Genomic DNA, 23,727 nt, shown 5'->3' with positions numbered 1-23,727 from the left:
ACCCCAAAATCTTGGAATAATTCTAAACCTCTTCCTTTCCCTGACAACCACTGGTCACCTCACTCACTCATCCTTCTTCTAAATTCTCTTGCATATATTCCCTCCTCATAAGCAGTCATTTTCACCAGAACCACTATACCACCCTGTTTTGAACATCTTAAATTTCCTCTCATTCTTATCCCAATAACATATTAGCTATTGGCAGAATTATATACTAAAAGTACAAGTATAATCATGTCAGTCTCCTTCTTAAAAACTTTTATAATTTATGTGGCCTTTCACAATCTAACTTTGGCCTTTCATTTAGACCAAGGGTTTGCAGACTGAGCCATTAATTTTAGCTTTGAGTTAACATAACTTTTTTCCTTCTCTGTGGACAATGCTGAACTTGGGTTACCTTCTAGTGCTTTCTCAGGATCCTGATAAAATGAGAATGCCAGCTGAGTTACCAGGTAATAGTACTTACACTAAAAATGATCTCTCATTGGAAACTGAACTTGGATTAGGAAACTGTGAATAAGCTATAAACACCTAGGGGTAAGCCACAGCTTTGGGATTCCTTGGGTATAATAAATCCTATAACAGGTCATGTCCCTTGCAGGGCCTGGAAGTTATGCTGTTATAAGGGACACAACTTTTTATCTGGGTCATGGGGCTTCTATGTACCTATCCATCATTGTCTCATTCTATCACACCTAAGCTATTCCTTGAAGCTCCAGAAAAGAGCAGTAGAAACTGTTGTGAGGACATCCATTGAAGAAAACCAGCAGCTGCTATTCTGCTATCATGCTGTATTTCCTGGCTTGTGTCCTTCTAAGTTAATAAAGCCATTGCCAAGTGTGGCCTGTCATAGATGTAGGAGTATGCACTGTCTAGATGGACTTAAAACGCTCAGAATGAATAGCTTATAAAAGTTAATATTCACTGAATATTTATTATGTATCATGATTTATTTCATTTAATCTTTAGCTAACCCTATGAATTAGGAGCTATCATTACCTTCATTTGAATGATAAGACTAAAACTTACATAAGTTAATCAATTTATCTAAGGTTCCACAGCCAGTAAGTAGAGAAGCCAACAGTCTCCTCCACTGAGTCTAACTCCAGAGCCCTGGCTTTTTTCCTTTCTTTCTTTCTTTTTTTTTTTTTAGAGAGGGGGAAAAGGGGAGAGTGGGAAAAAAAGAGAGAGAAAGAAACATTGGTGTGAGAGAGAAACATCAATGGCTGCCTCCCATATGTGCCCCAAATGGTGATGGAACTTGCAACCTAGGCATGTGCCTTGACTGGGAATTGAACCAGTGACTCTTTCGGTACAGGGGACAAGACTCCAATCAACTGAGCCATACCAGTCAGGGCCAGAGACCTGGCTCTTAACTACCATGGTGTCGGTACTGCTATTTTATATATATGTCACATATTTTCAGCAAGACCATCTGTGACTTGAAGTATGCTTATTCATCATCATATCCCTCCCAAGGGCTTAATATAGTACACTGCCCACTTGAATATTTAAAAAAACTCATCTCTAAAAAGAAGAACATCCCTGATCAATTATGCCTACATAATTCTAATGGCTTCTTTATCTCACAAATCATTATAAACTTACTTTGTACTCTTTTTATTAAACTACTGTCATATGCATAACACTGCCCCTTTACTAGTACCATGAATTTTCTTAAGTTTCACCAACATTATCTCCCTTGCTTACTGTTTCCTCCAGTACAGGAATATGTACAAAAGGAAGCACAGGATGTAATTTTTATTAAACAACTAAAAACTTTCCCAGGTCACCAGTCAGCCCCAAAGAGAACAGTGTGCTCACTTAAGTAAACCATTACTCGAGTAACATTACAAGTCTTTAAAGGGCTCTCTGGGTAGTACCTGAACTTATTTCTGGAAGGCAGGTTTCTTTTTTAAAAGAAAATGAAGCTGGCATGATAATAAGAGACCTATATTCAATCACCCACCAAATGCCTAATTACAATGACATCTGTCATTGGTTCACTTGAGTTTTTCAAGGGACCTGCCTTTTAACAATGGTGGGAGAAGCACTGTATCCAAGTTCACATCATCCTTGATGATGCAGACATAAAGTTCCTGGTCTTCTTCAGAGCTGGTAGGAGAAATATTATGCATCATGGATTTCATGGCACTGGCTGTAGAGAAAGAAAACAATGACTGAGGAAAACACCATGCTCAGTGACTATAGTTTTAAAGGAACAAAAATACAAGAATTTAGTCAAGAAACAAATGATGAAGAGGAATGGAACAAATCCCATTTAAAGTGGTTAAACCCACCTATCCTGCCTGTTCTCTAATTTTTTCCTAGAAACTAACATTTTCTGCACCATATGGTATGACATTTTTACTCTTCCTGTTTACCTTCCGATAGCCCTCACTTCTATTATATTACAACTCTAGGATGTCTTTCTAGATTTACACATACTTCCTTTCTCCTCTTCCACTCTCCTTCCTTCTCCCATTTCAGCCATCCAAATAAATCTTCAAGTCATCCTTCTCTTAAGCAGTGTGACATGCTCTATTGAATTTTCATGTTTATAAATCCCCTCTAGTGACTGTCATGTTTCTAGATCCTATTTTCCCATTCTCACCTTTTGCACTGCTCAAAAAGGAATTATAATAGGTTGATAGGCTCAAGTTATCTGAGGCAGGTATTTAGTATTTTCACCATAGCTGTGAATTATTTATATAGTTTCCTTAGCTAGGAAAGTATAATCCCACCTATAATGTCAGAAGAGAATAGGCATGTACCTTATAAGGGTGGGGTGATGCAGCTGGACCAGGGTAGAACCCTGGGAAGCTAGGCTTACCTGAGAGGTTCTCCCACTTGCTGTTCTCATCCTCCTCCTTTTGTAGGTCATAAAAGAGCAGTAAGTCCTTTGAGAGAAGGTCCTGGCATAGGACCTCACAGTAGAGGGGGTTCCCCAAGCACCTGCGGAGAAGGTAGCTGTAGAGACATAAGTATCGGAGCACTGACTAAAGATACCCACTTGAAGAGAGCCAAGCATAAGGGTATTTCACAGTAGGACTTTCTTCTTTTGTTGAAGTCAGCTTTTGATATACACTAACAGAGAGAAGCAGCAACACAGAAATATAAAAAAAATTCTGATTGGCTTTAAAATGTATTTTGGCAGTAACTTTTCTTTATTAACTATTTTGCTTCTATCGATGTTAAAACAATCTAACATCTACTTGCTAAATGGCCTGGCAGAAACTGGCCTGACTACATATAACTGACATATTAAATAAGCCATCCAAGTCCTAACTGCCCTGTGAAAGCCTGGTGGATAGCCCAGAGAAGTAGCCCCTTGCTGGTTTAGTGGGACACTGTCTACCCTAACATCTAGTCTTGGGTCTCACCATGGTTACTAATGCCATTCCTCCCTTAATGAAGTGTCCAGCTAGCCCTAGCCACTCACATTTGCAGCTCTTGGGGGATGCTCACCACCCCCAGTTCCCAACATGCCATTCTCAACAGTGAGTTCGCTGCTAACTTCAAAATGGGCATCAGTGTAGCCTGAGGGCTCTGCAGGAAGTGCCGGGCCCCACCACACAGGGAGAAGGTAGGCGTCAATGTCATCACCATGATGATAGGCATGCTGGATAGCAATGTTCCCAAAAACTCCCAGGAAGCTGCATCCATATGCTGTGCCTCATCAATGAGGAAAATCAGTGGTGTTTCCCTCACTGCCTGGAAATAATAGAAAAGAGGCAATGACAACCTCTGATTAGAGCTGAAGTCACCCAATTTGCAAATCCACTGTGAATTTCCCATCAACAATTTAAATAAAATGTCAACACAGGCTGGGATTTTCAGAGTAAAATGTATCCTAAGTCCAGGTAATATTTTACTTTATAAATATAAAATATAGCCTGTATAATTAATTCCTAAAGAAATGTACTGAGTTCCTTGGACAAGAAAATACTCTAACAAAAAAGTAAAATAAGCATCAAAATATTCTCCAAATCAAACTTAAAGCTTTCAAATATTTCATTTGCAAAGGTTTCAAACTGTGTGGGAATTCACACTTCAAATCAGTAATTTCCAAAGCAGGCTGCAAATCAGAATTTCCTGGGAGTGCTTGCTAAAACTACCAATTACCAGGCCCTACTCATGCAGACTTCTAAAAAATGTATTTACTTTTATCCACATTCCCCATTTAATGAAGTGTCCATTTTCCTGACTGCCACAGGTAACCATTTTAATGTGTTTATCATTTAACCTTATGTTTGTATTTTGTTCTTATAAGTGTGCATGGTTGTTTTGTCAAGAATATTGTTTTTATATAAACGGTAGTGTTACAGATCCCATTATTTGTCTCTCTTTGTTAGGGACTGTATGATCACCCTGTGTTACTATGTTATCATCTATTCCCTTACTTCTAACTTCCACATTTAGTCCACAGTGTTCATTCATGAGTTCATGCCAATGCCTCCCTAGTACCACAAACATTGTAATAAACAGACTTCCTGGAATATATATCTAGGAGTGGAACTGCTGGCTCTAGAGAATGTGTGTTCTTAAAAATTGACTTATTACTTCTACGTTGCTTTCCAGAATGGCTATATCAGTTTCTGCTCTTATAGATTCTGTAATCCTCAGTTGGGAGCCTGAGTACCTGTATTTTTAATAGCTATCAATCTGTATTTAGAAACTACTGTTTTAAATTATTAGAATTTCATTAAGAAGCAGGGTAAAAAACCAAAGGGGGGTAGGATCAAGGGTGGGAAATGGGGATGGCTAGGGTGGGGGGAAAATGGAGACAACTGTACTTGAACAACAATAAAAAAAAGTTAAAAAGAAAAAAGAAATGGTCAGAAAATAGCAAAGACCTTTATTGTATGCTATGCTATATGATAGAGTCAAGGTTAAAGACAAACAATGAAGATATCAAAAATAGGTGAAGAAATGCCTAAGTCCAGTGTGATATGGATAGATTAAAATAAGCATAAACCATTTCCATATATTAAGAGTTAATGGTATGTAACAAAAGTACCCACCTTCTGTAGCACTTGAAAAAAACACGCTTTAATTTTCTTCTGTTTGGCCAGGTCATCCATGTGTGAAACTTTGAAGGATAAGGAAAACTGACCAGGAAAATTATTCATATATTAGCATTCAAAATGACAATCTAATAAAAATATACAGGCTCCCCAAAGAGAATAGAAAATGATTATATTTTGAGTGAGAATGGGTTTCTATAGTACAGGGCATAGTGTTACAAACACCAATATGTATTTCAGAGGGTAAGACTGGAAGTCCACTGGTGATGAGAGACAGATGGCTCCTTTCCATATCAGACTGGCAAACCCTTTAAGGTCATGACTAATGAATGAAATAATAGGTGGGACTTAGCAATGTCACTTTGGACAGCTCCAGTACCCCAATTATTCCAAGTAAACCAGGATGAATGTGTAGATGAGACTTGTCAGAAACAACTGCAATGGACATCACCTAACATTGTTTCATGTACTAGGCTGAGGCACAGTAGCTACCGTGAACCTGAGAGCCAATGTAGGACTACTCCTTAACCACTTTGGCCAGGGCCAGAGCCCTAGGCAAGGCCTATCTTAAAACAGGGTTATGCTGAGGGATTGGAAAGATTTTAGTTTTCTGTATTTGCTATTACATATAGTGCCTTGCAGCCTGGGTAGATCAGGAGAAGTGATGGAGGATGAAAAAATGAAAATTGTGGACCAGGGAGCTCTTAGCCTACTCTCTAATGGGTTCCACATGCACTCTAGACCACTGGAAGCTTTTGACATTCAGCTGCCAGTTTAAGTGCCATACTCCATGGCTAGGGAAAGTAAAGGTAGATTTAAAGAACAAACATTGCAAACTGACTAGAGAATTCATGGACACAATTGCTGGGGATGCTTGACTGGTCAGGATCATCTTGATGGATTTAGCACTTTCACCTTTACAATGCAATCTCTCATATACCATCTTCTTTAAAATCCATGCAAAAACCATATAAATACTATACTTGTCATTTCCACAGGTGAAAAAAATTGAGGCTCAGAGAGGCAAAGTGATTTGTGCCAAGACATACAACTAGCAAGTGTCAGAGTCAGTCCTGGAATTTACTCTCCTTAAAAAAGAGAAAGCCTAGACTTGGGTGTCTAGGGAATTTCAAATCTCACTCCTGCCACTGCTAACCATGTGTTCTTAGGCCATATATACATCAACATCAGTAATCCAATTCAGAAAGCCACTGCTTTCGTTACCTTTACAAAGAAGAGCTCATTAAAAAGGCAGTGAAGTGGTTCCTCCACTATCCCATGGAGCTGTTTGTGTAGGCGCTCTTGCCGGTAGTAGGCTGGGCATATGTCGATCTCAAAGAAGATGGCCATGAGGGTCTGGATGGCATAGAAGCGCTGCTTGGAATCTGCTTCTTTCAGCTTCAATGACAACACCCTGGTGAACGTTACTATAGTCACAGAGAGTCTGCTGACCCATAAAGAGGTTACTCACTCTACCAGCCCAAGGATGCTAAATCTAATGATACAAGAGTCTCACCAACAAAGGGAAGAAGCCCCAAGAGAAGCACTTGTTAAATGAGAAAGCAGGAGTCTTTACCTGTGCCCTTCCTTCTGGGCCAGTAAGTTTATTTCAGCCAATAGCTGGCTTTTTCCATAGCCCTTTCCACCTTCATACAGAACTGCTTGTCCCTTCTTCTGGTGCAAGCATCCCTGCTGTGCAATTCGGAAGGCTTCCAGTTCTTTCTCCCGGTCTGTACAGAGACAGGCAGCACCTAACACTCCAGTGCTTTTTTTAGTAGACACTCTATTTATTTAAATTAATTTGAAAAAATTAGCCTCAGAATGTGTTCCTGCCCCACCCTGAATCCTTGGCAAAGAATCCCATTCTTTGGTGAGGCTTCAGATATCTTTCTAGAAAATTAACTCTGATCTATACAGACATGCGTGGTGGGCTTGGTGGTTTGCTACAGAGCCTAGGTAATGACATTCCAGATAGTTAGGTACCACAGGGACATATGGCTACTTTATCTTCTTAGCTTTTCATAAAAGTTTCTGTATTAACAATTTTTAGTCGAAGTCCATTATTGCCATATACAGATAGTTAATGATCTAATAGATATAGGTAAATAAATATAAAGGTAGAAAATTTATAGTGTAAGTGGCAACAATTTCGGTTCTATCTTCACTATCTAAGGGCAAAGAGTTTCGTCTAAAGGTGCACCACAACAAGTTGGTCGGATCTCAATAGCTGAACTCTGACTCACAAAGATTGTCACTAAATGCTGGCACTTCTCAGGCAAAGTGATTGGGATCTACCTAATATTTAAAGAGTCAGTATGGAAAATAAATGGCAAGTCCTCTTCAAAATGACCATGAATTCACTAAGAAGGCTGCTTTCTATTTTTAATACAGTTTAGAAGCATTCAGTCTTGAATTTTGTTTTTTAATCACATTAATCATCTATAGCTGAAAAAATACAATTTAAGGTAGAAAAGAAAACGCACCTAACAAAGGGTGATTTTTATTTCTCTCTCTGACCAAATGTCTCTTCCCAAACATTCTAGGGAAAAAGACAAAGGGAAATGTATCTATTAAAAATAGACTGGAATAAATAGATAACACTCATATCTCTAAATAGACAGAGGAAAAATTGTCCTTATATGCAAATACTTTCAGATCACTCAAGAGGTGCAGAATTCTGTATAAAAGGGTTTTTTAAAAACTAAAAAATTTTGGGATAAGGGAAGAAGTATTATTGATTGTTCTAGGTTCAGGGAAGTATGAAGTACACAAAGAAAAAACAACATCTAGATTAATGAACTATTGTTATTCTCTTCCTATTGGATAGCAAGAAGTTCACTAGTTGAGGAACTAGCTAAAAACTAAACATAAATGAAGATCTCAGACACAAAGCTCTCCTCTTATGTCTCTTATTTCAGCAGTCTAGTACTAGAAGCATCTTTCTAATTTCATACCATCACTGATTATTCCTATGCCCTGATCTGAATGAACTATCACACAATGACACTCACATACATCTTCTATGGCCAAGATATTCATACATCTTCCCAGGGTTGGAGATGTTTTTCATCATCTTCTCTGGGAGTTTCTTGAAGTTGTAAGCAGGTAGCATGGATCTTAGGTAAGTTACTTCATCACAAGACACCAAACCTGGATAAGCAGTTATCATTCTGGCCACAAGGCTTACTTTTGGGCCAATAACTGTGTCAAGGAGACAGAAAAGAAAAGGATGCAGAACTTTGGATCACCTCCTCCACCTTTACCCCCTAAGTCATGGCACTAATAGTCCAGCGTCCTGTTCTACCTGTATATTCATGTCTTGCTATTGCCCCAACCACGCCACAGAACACTGGTCCATTGGTGATACTGATGGAAACAAGCCTGGGGATCAGAAAAGCAATAATGGGTAAATACACAGTCAGATGCCTACAGGTTAGGCACTAGATCTGCCACTATCTAGATCCTGAAGACTAGTTTTAGAGCCCAGAATGGAAAAGGCCAGAGGATGCTGTTAGTCTTCAGCACATCATGGGTACAAAGTACTGAATATTAGGGAGATAACCAAAAGGAACAAAATGGTCCCTCTATTCCAGGAGTTCTAGTTGGGGAGTAATTATTAGTAAAAAAAAAACCCTAAAAATACTTTATATCTGTCAGATATTTTATATGCTTTTTGAAGTACTTTCAAATTGATTACTTCATCTGATTCTTTAAGGGATAATGAACAACAAACATATGAGATATGTAAGGCACATATTTGAACCCCATTTGACAAAAAAGAAAAAAAGAACCCACAGGAGCAACAAGAAGCTAATTTACTTTCCCAGAGTTACACAGCAAAAGTCGAGAGTAGAATCAGAATGAGAATCCAGGTCTCCTGACTCCTGGACCAATGTTATTTCTACTATACCACACTGCCTCAGATAAAACCCCCAAATTAAATAGATCAACAAATGTTAGAACAGGGTTAATGTATTGAATAATGTTAGAATGTCAGAGTAAGGAATGGCCAGAAGGTCACACTTCTGATGGAAGGCTTCCTAAAGCAAACTAGACATTAAAATTAATTTAAAAAATTAAGTAATCATTTTAAATCCATTCATACATGCATACATTCATTCATTCAACAAGCATTGAGAAGTATGTACAGTACCAAGCACTGGGCTGGGTGTGTAAACAATGAGACCTATACAAAAATATGCTTCCCTGGAGAAGTTCAGTCTGGTGAGGAGGGTGGTAGGGAATGAGGAAAATGAAAAGGTTTATTTATAGTTTAACAAGACAAATACTACATGTTAGTGATCAGTACAGCAAATTAATGGAACAAATAGGAGGGAAGCATTACCTGCAGAGTAAAAAATGTATTTCATAAAGGAGAGGATGTGATCAGACCTTGAAAGTGCCAAAGTGGGGCAACAGCATTCTGTCTAGTGGATAAAGGCATAGGCTTTTGAAGAGTCTGGCATGCTTCTGCAAAACTAAATACTGTATTTTGCTGTGTATAATGAGCTCCCATGTACAGTGTGCACCCTCATTTTTGGCCCAAAATTTCAAGAAAAAAATCTTTCATTTTAAGTTTTAAATTCAATTATTTATTTATTTATATTTAGAAACAAAATCGATGATCATATTCTAGGGTATTATTTTGCACACAGATATCATTTTTGCTTACTAGAGTTTTACTTTTAATGCATAAGCATATGTAAAAGAATTAAAAACATTTATATAGATTCACAATTAGTACTACCCATGTATAATGTGCATCCTTATTTTTCACTCAAAAATTTGGGCAAAAATGTGTGCATTATACATGGCAAAATACAGTAGTTCAATAAGGCAAGAGCACAAAAGGTGTTTAGAGTAGGGAAACAGAATGGAGAAGTGGTTCTATATCAGCCATGGACGGAAAAGCACTGGAAATAAGAATTATTTTTTAAAAGGGCATATACAGTTCTAGGTGAGGCAAAAGCTCAAAAGTGGCAATGGACAGAGAATAGGTTTACTTGACTGATGTGAAAATTTCCTGTGACAAATAACAAGATATATGGATGGAGAATGAGGGTGCAGTGAGCAATTTGAAGTTAAATCTACAAATAAACAATTTTCAGTTGTTCATAAAGCATGAATAGTGACAACAATCCTAGCATTACTATTTTCTGAGACATTAAAATTCTCTTGCAGAATTTACAAGAAAGATAGGATTGAAGACTCTTACCATTCATTCACTGGGCCCATTGCCCAGGATGACTACAAGAGATACTCAAGACAAGAACCAGGCAGTTGGTTCTGCTACCATACCAAAGACAAGACTAAAAATCTAAAGTTTCATCATGCTTCCTTTGTCTAAAATACCTTTTCCTACTTTCTCCACCTACTGAACTCATTTTCTTCTCAACCTGGCTCAAAAGTTATTTCTATAGTCAAGACATTTCTGGCATCTCTGGTGAAAATTAACTATTTCTTCCCATAGCAGTTTGTTGCAGCTCCTACAGCATTTTATTCCTGCAGTTATATTTCTTTTTTCCTTTTAAATTAAATTTATTGGGGTAACATTGGTTGATAACATTACGTAAGTTTCACGTGTGCATCATCATCTACATATTCCACTGTGTGCTCACTGCAGTTATATTTCAATGTATTAAAGATAGTTGTTTACTTGGCTGAGGTTAGTGTCTCATTTCTCTATGCATGAAACCTAGCACAATAAATGGTTCATAGTTGTGCTCAACCAATGTTTGTTGAATGAATGCAGTTATGCATGCAAGAACCTCAGTTATTCACAAGACACTGATAATGAAACAAATAATACTTTTCTCACTTGGTTACTTCTTATTTCTTTTTTTATATTTTATAATCCCTCTGGCAGTCCATGTTCCTTCCTTCTTTTAAAAAATGTTCTTCATTGATGAAGAATATATTCTTTCTTCATTATATATAAATATACAAGTCAATGCAAAATTTAATAGCAAGAATAGCCCATCACTGGATGGGATGGCCCAGCACACCCACAGTGGAGATAAGATTTGAAAGTAGGCTGTAGTAGCATCTGCAGATCCCGCATGCCTGAAAGAAGTGCCAACACATATCTGTCTTGGGCTAAAAGTCTGAGTATATACGAAGCAACTATAGCATCTCTTTTATCTGTAAAATAAGGAGTTGGATCAGATAATCTAAATTTTTTCAGTTCTAACATTCTGTGAGTATGTCTTTACAATTATATCACATTGGTAATATATGTTATCCTTTTGGGGGAGTATATGCATTTTATAAGAGGCAGTTGTGGGATAATGAAAATGACAGAACTGGAGAACAGAAGATCTGGGTCTCATTACCAGCTCTGCTACATGCTAGTAATTTCTCTTCTGTGGTCTTAGTTTTCTCATGTGTAAAAGAGGAATAAAAATTTTCACGTGAGTAGTATACATGAAAGCATTCTGTAAATTTTAAAGCACTATATAAATGTGTGATATAATTTTATTTATCTTGAATAAGTATGACAAGCAAATAAATCTTTAACTCAATGTTAACAGTAGAAATAACTGTTTTTCAAATCCATTTATGTTACACTTTCCCCATAGTTTTCTGATGGGGGAAAAAAAAGTTATTTGAGAAATTTCAACCAACTTTGTCATTGTGCAACTAGTGGGAAAATGGAATTTTCTCTACCTTTATTAGGACTAGGAGTTTATAGAAGGTGGGAGGGTGAGGTAGATGCAGAGGAGGGTGATCATATCAGTTTGAATTCCAGAAAAGTTAATGGGTCTGGAAAAGACCAAGAGTGAAAGCCAGAAGGAGAGCATTAGCCAGCTGTGGTTCCTTCCTACCTGGGTAATTGCCCCTCCCTCCCCTCCCTAGTAGGTAGACTAGCAGCTTTTGTTCTACATTCCCTCCACATAGATATATTTTTTATATTATATTAATTTACACATTTGCTTATTCCTTTGCAGTGTTCTTGAATCTTGCTATGTGTATTCTGTTCCTCCACCTCTCCCACCCCAGTGGATGGAAACTAATCTTCATTTACCGTGGATTTCTAGTATACTGTTCTGTAACTAGTGATTTCTTAATAGATCTTGTTTTCTGACTTCCCTTGGCAGATTCTCTCCCCTTTAGGAAGATTCTGGATATCCTCAAACCCTGCTACTCGTTACTGCCTCCTACCCTGACTGAAGAGCCCCCTGGGACCTGAGAAGCTCCCCTCTGCCCCACCTTCCTCCTCACTTGGTCTCAGCAAGATTCTCCCAGCAGAAGCTGAAGATGCTGAAGGAGCTCTCCAGAGCATGTGCACACTCATCTGGCTTCTTATCCCCAGGAAGGCCAAAAACACAGAGGAACATGCAGCCCTGGGACAGAGGACAAAAAAAGAAAAGAGAGTTTACCTGGGGAAGGAATATGGCTTGCCACAAATGAATCATCTCCTCTGAATGAAGCCAGACCCTTTCTTCACTGGTCTTCTGTTAGGAATGTAGGATTCTATAAGATTCATGAAATGACCACTCTAGGTCACACCAACATGGAGACTTTAAGAAATAAAATCTTAATTTAACTATTCAAAAATTTTAAATTTAAAACACAAGAAAAATTAATTCCAAGAACCTTTTCAAAACTTCAATCTCTAGTGTATACTTTAAGCTAAATCGATGTGCCCACATTGTCTTCATTCATTCTATAATGTCAAATACTGATACTGCCCCTTTTCAAGCTCTTTAATTAACTTAGAAAGAGCTGATTATATTTACTCTACTATTAGAGCCAGAAAAACATTCTTTATGCTTTCACAATGATTTTCAACAAGAATTGAATAAAAAGAGATGCAGAGAACAACCCTCGATTACCCTGACAATTAACTAGAATATCCCATTCCTTAGCTATTATTAGTTATATTTTTAATGTAAAATAGCTTGTCACAAAATAAGTACCAGGGAATCTGACTTATGCCTGTGTTATGTGAGAGGTAAACTGGTCATATAAGACTACTACTCTTCACTCACCATTACTGTTGATGCATCAGGTTCCCTTATACTTACTTTCTCAAACATAAAGATCCGGCACAGCTGGCCACCCCCTTTTTCTATGACTTTGGAGATGTATAATGTAGCCTTCTGGATAAGATGACACAAATACAACATCCGTGCTGTCTTGTGGAACTGTAGGCTGACCAAAACCACAGTCACAGTACGAAATTCGGATATATACTCCACAGGTTGGCCTTCATCAATCTATAAAGACAGTGAGTTACCTTGCCTGTATCTTCAACTGTCAGTATTGTGTTTAGGAATTTTAATTCTATATTCCATGGTGAGTATGAAAAGATAGGTTAGGGGTGTCAGACCAAATCTTAAAAGAAAATTCAGGTTTGAGAGATATAGAAGATATACAAACCAGTGCACAGAATGAAAACTGCTTGACTTTAAACCTAATTCACTGAGGAAACTTGTCAATATTTTATATTTTCTAAGAGTTAGTTTGATAACTCTTAGAAAAGCGTCTCCATTAGTCATTACATCACTTACAAAGGGATTCACATATGTTTATATATAAACAATCAATCAACACATATTTACCAAGCATATATGTACTCTATACCCTACTATACAGTATACCAGTTTCTTGAAGGACAAATTGAAAAACAAATACAGCTTTTACTTTCTAGGATTGAGAACTCTAACTCAAATTATGAGAGATGTCATCACAGTAATTGGTACAGATGGGGAAATCTGCTTGTACACACTGGGGTGCAGGAGACAAACTGGATCAATACAAATAAGGTCATCACATATAAACGTACACCTGTTTACATAAATACATGCACAGTTTACACAATGACTCAAGAACTAGGAAATAACCTTCTTCAAAAGACTTTTCATTATGTGCTTCCTCAGGGTTTGCTCAAGTGCAGAGTCTGGATCCAGTTCCAGGGCATTTCTTAGAGTGTCTGAGAAAAGCAAAACAAACAAAATGTCTCCAGTCATGTTGAAAATTAATCTTTAAATTTTGAGCTTGGGTAGAAAGGACAAAGTAACTTACCAGAATTTGTCTGGTAATGTGGTAGATAATCGAGGCACTTGTCAAAATGTTCATCAAAATCAAATGGGTCAATGATCCGCATATCTCTTAACTATGAAAAGAAAACTACTCAATTCTGTGCCTACCCACCAACAGGATTACCTTTGTTTTTTTTAACAGAGGGGCTGAGGATGCCATCCCTGATTATAATTTATCTTTCCAGCCTTACTGTTCTGCCTTGTCTATCTTTCTGGGAGAATATCCCCCACCTCCTTCCAAAATAGAGTTCCAATGGTTGTTGTTTCGGTCAGGCAATATATGACCACCACCAGAGCACTGACTGCCATGTGTAATAGAATGGCCTTTTCAGAATGGGCAATGGATGGGACCAGACCCCTACCTTCACAGCTTCATCCTCCTTCATGATTTCCACTTCAAACATGTACTGCTCACAGAGCATCCAACAGTGCCAGGACAAGACAATCTCATTTGCCTGAGCCAAACGCTGAGCTAACCGGACATCATCTACATCCCGCCCAATCACCAAAAGGTACTGTCGCTGCTCATCTCCAACAATAACCTGGGAAATCCGACCTGCAGACAGACCTATCCAGAAAAAAGGGGAGAAGTGGTGAATAGCCAAACTCAATTAACTATGCAAAGGAAGGGGTCTGGAGTCTTCATATTGCTCTCTGTATTATGCCAATCTTGTTATTGCCCACAGTTGCAGAAGTATTTGGTGAACTCACCTTGGAAAATAATATCTTGCCTCAGATTTCCTTCTGTCTCAAACACACCTAGAGATAGATATTCAAACAAGTCTGGGTTGTATAGAGGAAGAAACAAGAGATTCTAGGCTTCTAAGAGTCTTGTCTCTAAGCTGCTCTTTTAATGGACAGCTAGGTGCTGCAGGCAGAGACCTAATGGTTATGCTCAGAAACTATCGTCATGGTGATCACACCATCCCTCCTTACATGTAACCAAGGCTGATGAGCAGAAAATCAATATTTTAATGGACATGGTCTAAGTCACCCAATTCAAGCTAAAAACAAGAGAAAAAAGTTTTAAGAGAATGGCAGAGACATCCTTGGCCAAGATAGAAAACAGATAATGAGTTTTCCATAATGCTTGGAACAATGCATAAACTGATAAATACACAAAATAATTTTCAAGATATTGGCATGTCTAGCAATGGAGCACAATAATGCCTGAGAAACGGAAAAACAAGGTGAACCCTCTGATACCCCAGCTACTGTCTGGAGAGTTTCCAGGACACATCTCAGGGAGTAGACACCCAGGCACAACCCAGAAGACTTCCTGAGTTGAAAACACAAAGCTAGGAGTGAGTCTGAGGAGGCCAAGGTGTCTGGGGGTCACAGGGAACTGTGAATACTGAAGAGAAGTGTACACAGGCAGGACTCCAGCAATCTGTACAAGACCCCCCTCAAGTTTTTAGCTGAATACTAGTAAGTGCATCGATGTGAGGAAACTACCTCAGGCCAGGGGGGAAAAACACGTGAAAAGATTAGAAGGGACAATCCCCGATATCACACAAGGCTAGGAATTGTTCCTGTTCCCACTGGCCAGAGTGTCAAACTTAATAATTCACAGAACTTTGAAGGGGTTTGCCTCAGGAATGGGCCAGAAGAGCTTTAGATTAAACACACTCTTGTCTCATACAAGAAAGTTTAAGAGCAAAACCTGAAAGGATCAAGATGCCCAGATCTCAGAATGAAGTTCAAGAGTATTATGACAATATTTTATAAATCTGACACTAAGCAACATAGAATTCATAATGCCTAGCACCCACCAAAAGTTACCAGGCATATAAAGAATAAAGAAAATGTGATCCACAGTGAGGAGAAAAACAATCAATGAAACCAGCCCAGAATAATACAAATGATAAAATTAGTAGACAAGAACATTAAAAAAGTAGTAACCACATTCCATATATTCAAGAACCTAGAGAAAACACTGAACAGATAGAGACATGGGAGATTAAAAAAAAAAAGACCCAAATCAACCTTCCAAGGGTAAAAATCACAAGGCTTGAGGTGAAAAACACACTAAACAGGAATGAAGGTAATTACAAAAGGAAAGGTTTGTAAAAATGAAAAAGTACAGTAAGAGAAACTATCCAAAATGAAAAACAGGAAGAAAAAAAAACAGTGAATATTGCACCAGTCAGTCATGGGGCAATTTCAAGCAGCCTAATGTGTGCAACTGGATGGAGGAAGAGGAATATAGAAAAAATTGTTTGAAGAAGTAATGGTAGAACATTTCTTAAATTTGATTAAAAAAACCTAGAAACCTAGAGATCAAAGAAGATCCCTAAGCACAAGAAAAATAAAAAAAAAACAACAAAAACCAAAAAAACAAACCCAAACAAACTGTACCTAGGCACATCATAAACAGATGACCTAAAACCAGTGATAAAGAAAAAATTCTTAATAAGAAAACTCCCAGCACACAAAAGCCCTGGACTGGATGGCTTTGCAGGTGAATTTTACCAAACATTTAAAGAAGAAGTAACTCCTATTCTTTTTTAACTATTCCAAAAATTCAACAGTAGGGAAGACTCGCAAACTCTTTTTATGAGGCCAGTATTATCCTAATTCCAAAACTAAGTAAAGACACAAGAAAGAAAGAAAATTACAGACCAATATCTGATAAACATAGATGTTAAAAATCCTCAAAAAATATTGGCAATCTGCATCCAGCAATACATTAAAAGGATAATACACCATGATCAAGTGGGACTTATCTCAGGGATGTAATCGTGGGTTGCCCTACCCTGGCGAATACCCAGGGCTCCTCCTCTTACTACGTAACAGGCATACTGAGATGCAAAAATATGGCCCAAATGAAAGAACAGATCAAAGCTCCAGAAAAAATACAACTAAGTGATTAAGAGATAGCCAACCTATCAGATGCAGTTCAAAACACTGGTAATCAGGAAGCTCACAGAATTTGTTGAGTATGGTTGCAAAGTAGAGGAAAAAGTGAAGGCAATGCAAAGTGAAATAAAGGGAACCAACAGTGAAGGGAAGGAAATCAGGACTTAAATCAACAATTTGGAGCAGAAAGAAGGAGCAGAAACAATTTGAAGCAGAAACAATTTGAAGAAGAAAGAAACATTCAACCAGAACAGAATGGAAAAACAAGAATTCAAAAAAATGTGGAGAGGCTTAGGAACCTCTAGGACTTCCTTAAATGTTGCAACATCCAAATCATAGGAATGCCAGAAGGAGAAGTAGAGCAAGAAATTGAAAACTTATTTGAAAAATAATGGAGAACTTCCCCAATCTGGCAAAGGAAATAGACTTCCAGGAAGTCCAGGAAGCTCAGAGAGTCCTAAAGAAGTTGGACCCAAAGAGAAACACACCAAGGTACATCATAATTACATTACCCAAGATGAAAGATAAGGAAAGAATACTAAAAGCAGCAAGAGAAAAGGACAGAGTTACCTACAAAGGACTTTCCATAAGACTATCAGCTGATTTCTCCAAAGAAACCTTGCAGGCAAGAAGGGGCTGGAAAGAAATATTCCAAGTCATGAAAGGCAAGGACCTACATCCAAGATGACTCTATCCAGCAAAGCTTTCATTTAGAATGGGAGGGCAGATAAAGGGCTTCCCAGATAAGGTCAACTTAAAGGAGTTCATCATCACCAAGCCCTTATTATATGAAATATTAAAGGGACTTATCTAAGAAAAAGATCAAAACTAGGAACAGTAAAATGACAATAATCTTTATTAACAACTGAACCTAAAATAAAAAAAAAAACAAACTAAGCAAACAACCACAACAGGAACAGAATCACAGAAATGGAGATCACATGGAAGTTTATCAGTGGGGTATAGTGGGAGGGGGAGAGAGAGGGAAAAGTACAGAGAATAAGTAGCATAAATGGTAGCTACAAAACAGACAGGGGTGGGGGGTTAAGAATACTATAGAAAATGTAGAAGCCAAAGAACTTACATGAACTAAAGCGGGGGGGTGGGGGTGGGAAATGCTGGTAGGAGGGGGTGTGCACGAGGAGGGGAATAAAGGGGGGACAATGGGACAACTGTAATAGCATAATCAATAAAGTATATTTAAAAAATAATCTTGTACATATAACATTTCATATATCCTCAGGTATAGCGATAGGATAAATGTTCAGAAGTGGGATTGCTGGGATAAAGAATAAATGCTTTTGTAATCTTCATAGAAATTACTGAATTACCCTCCATAAAAGTTGTATCATTATTGATTCTCATCAGTACCCCATGAGGAGGCTTACTCTTCACAGCCTCAGCATCTTTAATATGTTTAGCAACTGAGTATTTGAGTTATCTATAGGTAAGAAATTATCTCAGTTGTCATTTTTCTTATTATGAAGTTGACAATCTGATAAATTTCTTTGTGTATTATTTATTCATGTCCTTTGCCCATTTTTTCTCTTAGAATGTTAGTAGAAAAATTCACCCTTTGTCTACGTGATATGAGTTGTGAATTTTTTACCCAATTTGTCATTTATCTTTTGAAAATTGTTATAGTGGTTTTTTGTTTTTGTTATTAAATTGGATCTCTTTTAGTAGTTACTACCTATCTTTAGCTGCAGGTCTTGGCCTTCTCTGGTATGGTAGATCCCAAATTTCTCCTGTATCTCCAGACTGCATTTTGCCACCAGGGTAATGATGTCCCTCAGTTGATTCTGTTCTACTGTCCACAGTGCCAGGAGCACATTCCCTGCAAAGACAAAGACAGGCTGACAGAGGTCAAATATCTGGAATCACTTGGCCAGCGTAAGGTTCCCAATAATGCAGAAGATATCATGCAAGGTGTCAGGCAAGGTTTCTTGGCCTTACACCTTATCATAGGTTAAAATATTGCTTTAGGTTCTCAAAACTGTTGAGCATATAAAAACATGACTAGGTAGCTCTGTTGGTGTGGCTCAGTGGATTGAGCACTGGCCTTTGGACCAAAAGGTTGCTGGTTCGATTCCCAGTCAGGGCATGTGTCTGGGCTGCAGGCCAGTTCCATGGCCAGTTGGGGGCGTGTGAAAGGCAACTGATCTCATTCTCTCGCTCATTGATATATTCTCTTGCACTTCGTTTTTCTCCCTCTCTTTTTCCCTCCCCTCTCTCTAAAAATAAGTAAATAAAATATTTTTTAAAAGTGATAAAACATGACTAGGTAGAAGCTATCATATTTCTAAGGTTTAAGAATTGTTTTGGTAATCTTCCAGTATACTCCACCAGTATACTAAAAGAAGGGCAGGGGTACTAGCAAAGAGGTTTGTGTTCAAATCTAATTTTATGGTTAGTTTAAGTTTAAATAAAAATATGAGCCAACTCTGTGACATAAAGCTGTTAATGATCCTCTGAGTTTTCCAGATAGGAGACTTTTGATTCCTCCCTATCTTATATTTAGCTCCTGCTACTAATGACCAAGTTTCTCATTAGTTTTCTCATGAATGCTTTATAGGCACTTGTATTTCTGTCATTCAATCTAAACAAAATGTAAATCAATGTTAGCTTAATATGGGCAATGCTTTTCCATTAGACCAGGAGACCTTTTGAGGCAGAGACTGGTCTTCCTCATCTTTGTTTCCTCAGGCCCAGAACATATTAATAACCAAACAATGCTGAATAAACAAGTATGTCAAACTCCACCTAATATAGTTTTTCTCACTTATAGTCCTTTAAATATTGAGAAAAACTGAAACATACCTGTAATATTTAGGATATCCCCTCCAAAACAGAGTACATCTGAAATTGAGTAAGGGAGAGAGAGGAAAACAAGTCAAAATCAGAAGTATACCAGATCACAGAAGAATCATAGATGATAAAAGTGACCTACTGAGTTTTCCTCCTATCTTTTCTGGTCTATTTGTGCACTCTAAGGCTTAGGTTCCTTCTTCCTTCCTTCTAGCTTCTCCCCAGATTGGTTTGTACTTAGATCATCTCTAAAATGGCAGAATCTGTTCTCGTCAAAGCCACCCCCTGACTTGTGATCTGGATCCTAGGCCTACTTACCCCCTCAAGAACTTCACTTATCTTCTTCCTATAAATATTTTAAAAAACAAAAACAAAACACAACAAAATTAACCTACCTATTTTTAACTTTACCTTCTTATTTTTTTCCTACATTCCCAGCAAAAAAAATTCTCAAGAGTTGATTATACACAATTTTCTCCTCAAAGCCTATTCACTCAAATATTTTCTCTACCATTCTCTTCTCAGGTTACTGACTTCCATCTCTGCCAGTTCACTAAAATTATCATGATAATCAACAGCATTCATCTTGCTAACTTCAGTATTTTCTGACTTCACTGTATGACATCTTTCATTTTCAACCCAGCAAACTACCACCCTCTTCTAGATGGACTACTTTCCCTTTGGTATCATGAACACCACAATATCCTACCTCATTGGCTGTCTTACAGTCTCTTTTGTAGGTTATTTCTCCCTAATCATAATCCTCCCTTAGTATTCCTCAAGCGTTAGTCTTAGGCTCTCTTTATTTATACTCTTTCTATCAGCTCACACTTTCATTCCTCCATTTGGATGCTTATTGATATCTCAAGCTCAAAATATTCAAAACAGAATCTGATTTTCATTCTCAAAGCTCAGACTTTCCCATTTTGGTAAGTGATGCCACCATCAATTCACTTATGAAAGCTGAAAACTTGAGCGTCCCTTTCCTTACCACTTTCCACTGAAATTCAATACATTAGCAAATCCTGTCTTAAACCTGAAAAATATATTTCAAGTCAATCCATCTCCATACAGATCCACTGCCATATCTTGAGACCAATGGTTCCCATCTTGACTGCACACCTGAGTTGCCTGTAAAACTTTTAAAAATCCAATTCCTGAGCCTACCTCAAAATATTCTGATTTCATTGGTCTGGACATCAGGATTTTTAAAAGCTCTCCAAGTGGTTATCTAATGTGCTGCCAAGGTGAGAACCATAACCCTAGACCAAATCTCTATCATCTTTCCATAACTGTTCCAGTGATCTCTTCCAGCTTCCATTCTTACTACCTATACTTCATCAGCTCCTTATAACCCAATCTCCATGAGGCAGCTAAAATGAGCTTTTAAAAAATGTAAGTCAATCACACCACTGCCTTGCTAGAACCCTTCCACAGTTCCCTTCTGTACAAACACGTCTAATCCAAACTCCTTACTATGGCCTATATAGCTGATATTCTCTAACCTCGCCTCCAACCTCTCTTCCTCCACTAGCTATGCTCTTGCCACTCTGGCTTCTCAGTTCCTAAAACATGTCAAGCTTTCCCTCACTTCAGAACCTTTGTACTTGGCATACTTCCATCTGAAATGCCTTACCCTTGGCTCTTCACAACATGTTCCTCTTATCATTTACATCTCAGCTTAAATACCACCTATGACAACCCTAATATAGAAACTACCACCCTACAATTTTCCTTTTTTTAGCAACACATCCTATGTACTTCCTTTGTGGAATGTATAATTGATAATCATCTTATCTATTGTCTTTCCCACTAAAATGAAAACTCTACAAAGGCAGGAATTGTGTCTTATTTCCCCCTGTATTTCTAATATATAGCAGTTCCTGGTGTTACAATTCCTACCTAGTACATAATTTCTATCTCCCCCTTTCAGCTAAACTTGGTGAGAAAAATAGAAAGATCATTTATACTTGTTCCTCAGGGGTAAGGGGTGAGTCTAATAATTGTTTCTAAAGGAGGATGCTACAAAGTAAGTATTCTGATGAATCTAACAATGATGGACAAAACTGTATGAGGCACTGTCAGTAAAGAATGGGAATGTTCTGTAAGTACTACAGAGTATAAGGCCAGAGTGACTTCTGTTGGGTGGTCCTGACTAGACTGAAAGGTACCAAAGAATAGGTTTTTGCATTCTCTGCACTATTACAGTGCATGTCACAGAGTAAGTACTTAAAACATGTTTACTGCACAAATAAGGAGCTTCTTTTCCAGATTACACAAATATGCACAAGCTTGATACATGGCAGAAAATAAAGGAAATACTTACTCCTACTCAGAGGATCAAAATGCAATACCAGCGTGGAGAGATATTTTGTAAATTATATCTAATACACACACATGAGGCACATTACATCTTTGTTAGAAGAGACACCCTGAGGAATACTTTATTTTGAAATACAAACATACAAAGTTAAAATTAGCTTTTTCCCTATTTCTGAACATTGAGTCAACAGGATGTGAGACTGGGTAGAATGGCAGCTATAGGCAAAGATTGAGCTCGTCAGTGGCAACCTGAAGAACTAAGATGAGTAACACTGAAAGAATGACCCTTTCGTATCCCTTTTAAAGTACCCCAGGCCCTGTTCTGCTGCAAACCCTCAGGAGCCCAGACCACACCTTCCTTGCCCCCTATGGTCACTCACGCTCCACGATGTCACTAATGTAATAGCTGAAGATGTGGGCCAGTTTGTCCATGTCATGTTCCGACTTGCAGGTCAGGCTGAACCTGTCCATTAATGCTGTAAACCCTGACCAACAAAGCAGAAATTACTAAATTAGCTGTGAACCCCACTTTCAGGCCCTCTTCCCTCCATGTATCAATCCATGTATCAATCCGACTAGGGTAAAAGAAGCACATCTCCTGGGCGAGCAATTCCACTATCCTTTAGCATGGTTGGGGGGCCAGGCTGGTTGCTGCTGCCCCTGGCAGAATCCAGAGGGCCACACTGTCCATGTTTCCAGGGGCTGCAGGTGGTGGAGTTCCCAAGCCCCTTTTCACCTGAAGCCAGCTACCTTTTTCCCACCACCCTCTGAGGCTCCCTGGCCAAGGGAACCGTAGGATTTGTCCCCATGTGATAGAGATACCGCTGACAAGGGGAACAGATTAATGCTTTTTAGAGAACACATATTTTGAGCTCCTTGAGGAAGGCACCTTGTATCACTTGTCTTCGTATCCATGACACATAGACTCCATAACTATTTGTTAAACGACTCTCAATTAGCTGCTAGTTCTCTAACTTCTGGAACAATGGCGGGCTCTTAATTGTAGACCCAAAGAATTAATTAACTGAACGAATACAATAAGCAGATGAGGAAAAATACTTATTGGAAAATGCTCGGTTTGGGGACAAACTTGGATTCAAAGTCTGCCGTGTGGTCCGGGAGTTCTTTCCCGTTTATGAGTCACAATTTCATCATTTCTGAGGGAACTCGAGGGCTAAGCCAGATTACTCCTAAAGGCGTCCTCCTGCTCTGAAAACCGCTCTCAAAGTTTCCTGTGGCCGGAGGCCTACAGTCAAACAGCGTCTCAGCTTGCCCGGGGCCACGACGGTGAACGCCATGGCCTCCAGGAGCTGAGGCTCAACCGCCGCCCCGCTCGGCAGGTGCGGGGAGCGACGCACCTCCCCTCGCCCTCACCCGTCACGTGGACGCTAAGGAGGACGCCTGGGGTCGTGGCCAGCTCGGATTCCGATGCCTGGGGCGTCCTGAAGACCAGCAGGTCGGGAAGCAGCGCCGCCAACCGGGCTCCCACAGGCCACAAAAGCGGTGCCGTGACCGAATCACCGGACGCCATGACGGTGGCGGGGTTGCCCGCCCGTGCGCCCTCAGTGTAGTAGCCAATCCGTATCGAGGGCCCTGGCGGGGGCCCTCCCACGAACCAATGAGTGTGGGCTTCCTTGTGGTATCACTAATTGAAAGAGGCCTTAGGC

General features: G+C 38.8%; 1 protein-coding gene across 1 annotated transcript in view; it reads right to left on the bottom strand.

The window, feature by feature from the left end:
* Nucleotides 1–23,593, bottom strand: part of LOC123821650 (adenylate cyclase type 10-like) — a 41,460-nt gene extending 17,867 nt beyond the window's left edge. Inside the window, 18 exon segments of the mRNA XM_045843255.1 lie at nt 2,030–2,158; nt 2,834–2,970; nt 3,443–3,714; nt 5,025–5,111; nt 6,252–6,441; nt 6,604–6,757; nt 7,511–7,566; nt 8,039–8,228; nt 8,332–8,408; nt 12,249–12,370; nt 13,055–13,246; nt 13,874–13,962; nt 14,055–14,145; nt 14,434–14,639; nt 18,624–18,767; nt 19,751–19,789; nt 22,441–22,545; nt 23,435–23,593. Coding sequence (XP_045699211.1) covers nt 2,030–2,158; nt 2,834–2,970; nt 3,443–3,714; nt 5,025–5,111; nt 6,252–6,441; nt 6,604–6,757; nt 7,511–7,566; nt 8,039–8,228; nt 8,332–8,408; nt 12,249–12,370; nt 13,055–13,246; nt 13,874–13,962; nt 14,055–14,145; nt 14,434–14,639; nt 18,624–18,767; nt 19,751–19,789; nt 22,441–22,545; nt 23,435–23,591 — 2,437 coding nt within the window. The 5' untranslated portion in view covers nt 23,592–23,593.
* Nucleotides 23,594–23,727: the final 134 nt, after the last annotated feature.

Source organism: Phyllostomus hastatus, unplaced genomic scaffold (assembly GCF_019186645.2).
Source record: "Phyllostomus hastatus isolate PE091 unplaced genomic scaffold, TTU_PhHast_1.1 phas_contig_40, whole genome shotgun sequence".
NCBI lineage: Eukaryota > Metazoa > Chordata > Mammalia > Chiroptera > Phyllostomidae > Phyllostomus > Phyllostomus hastatus.
Note: the sequence above shows the minus strand (reverse complement) of the source record. Positions and strands in the feature narration are given on the sequence as shown.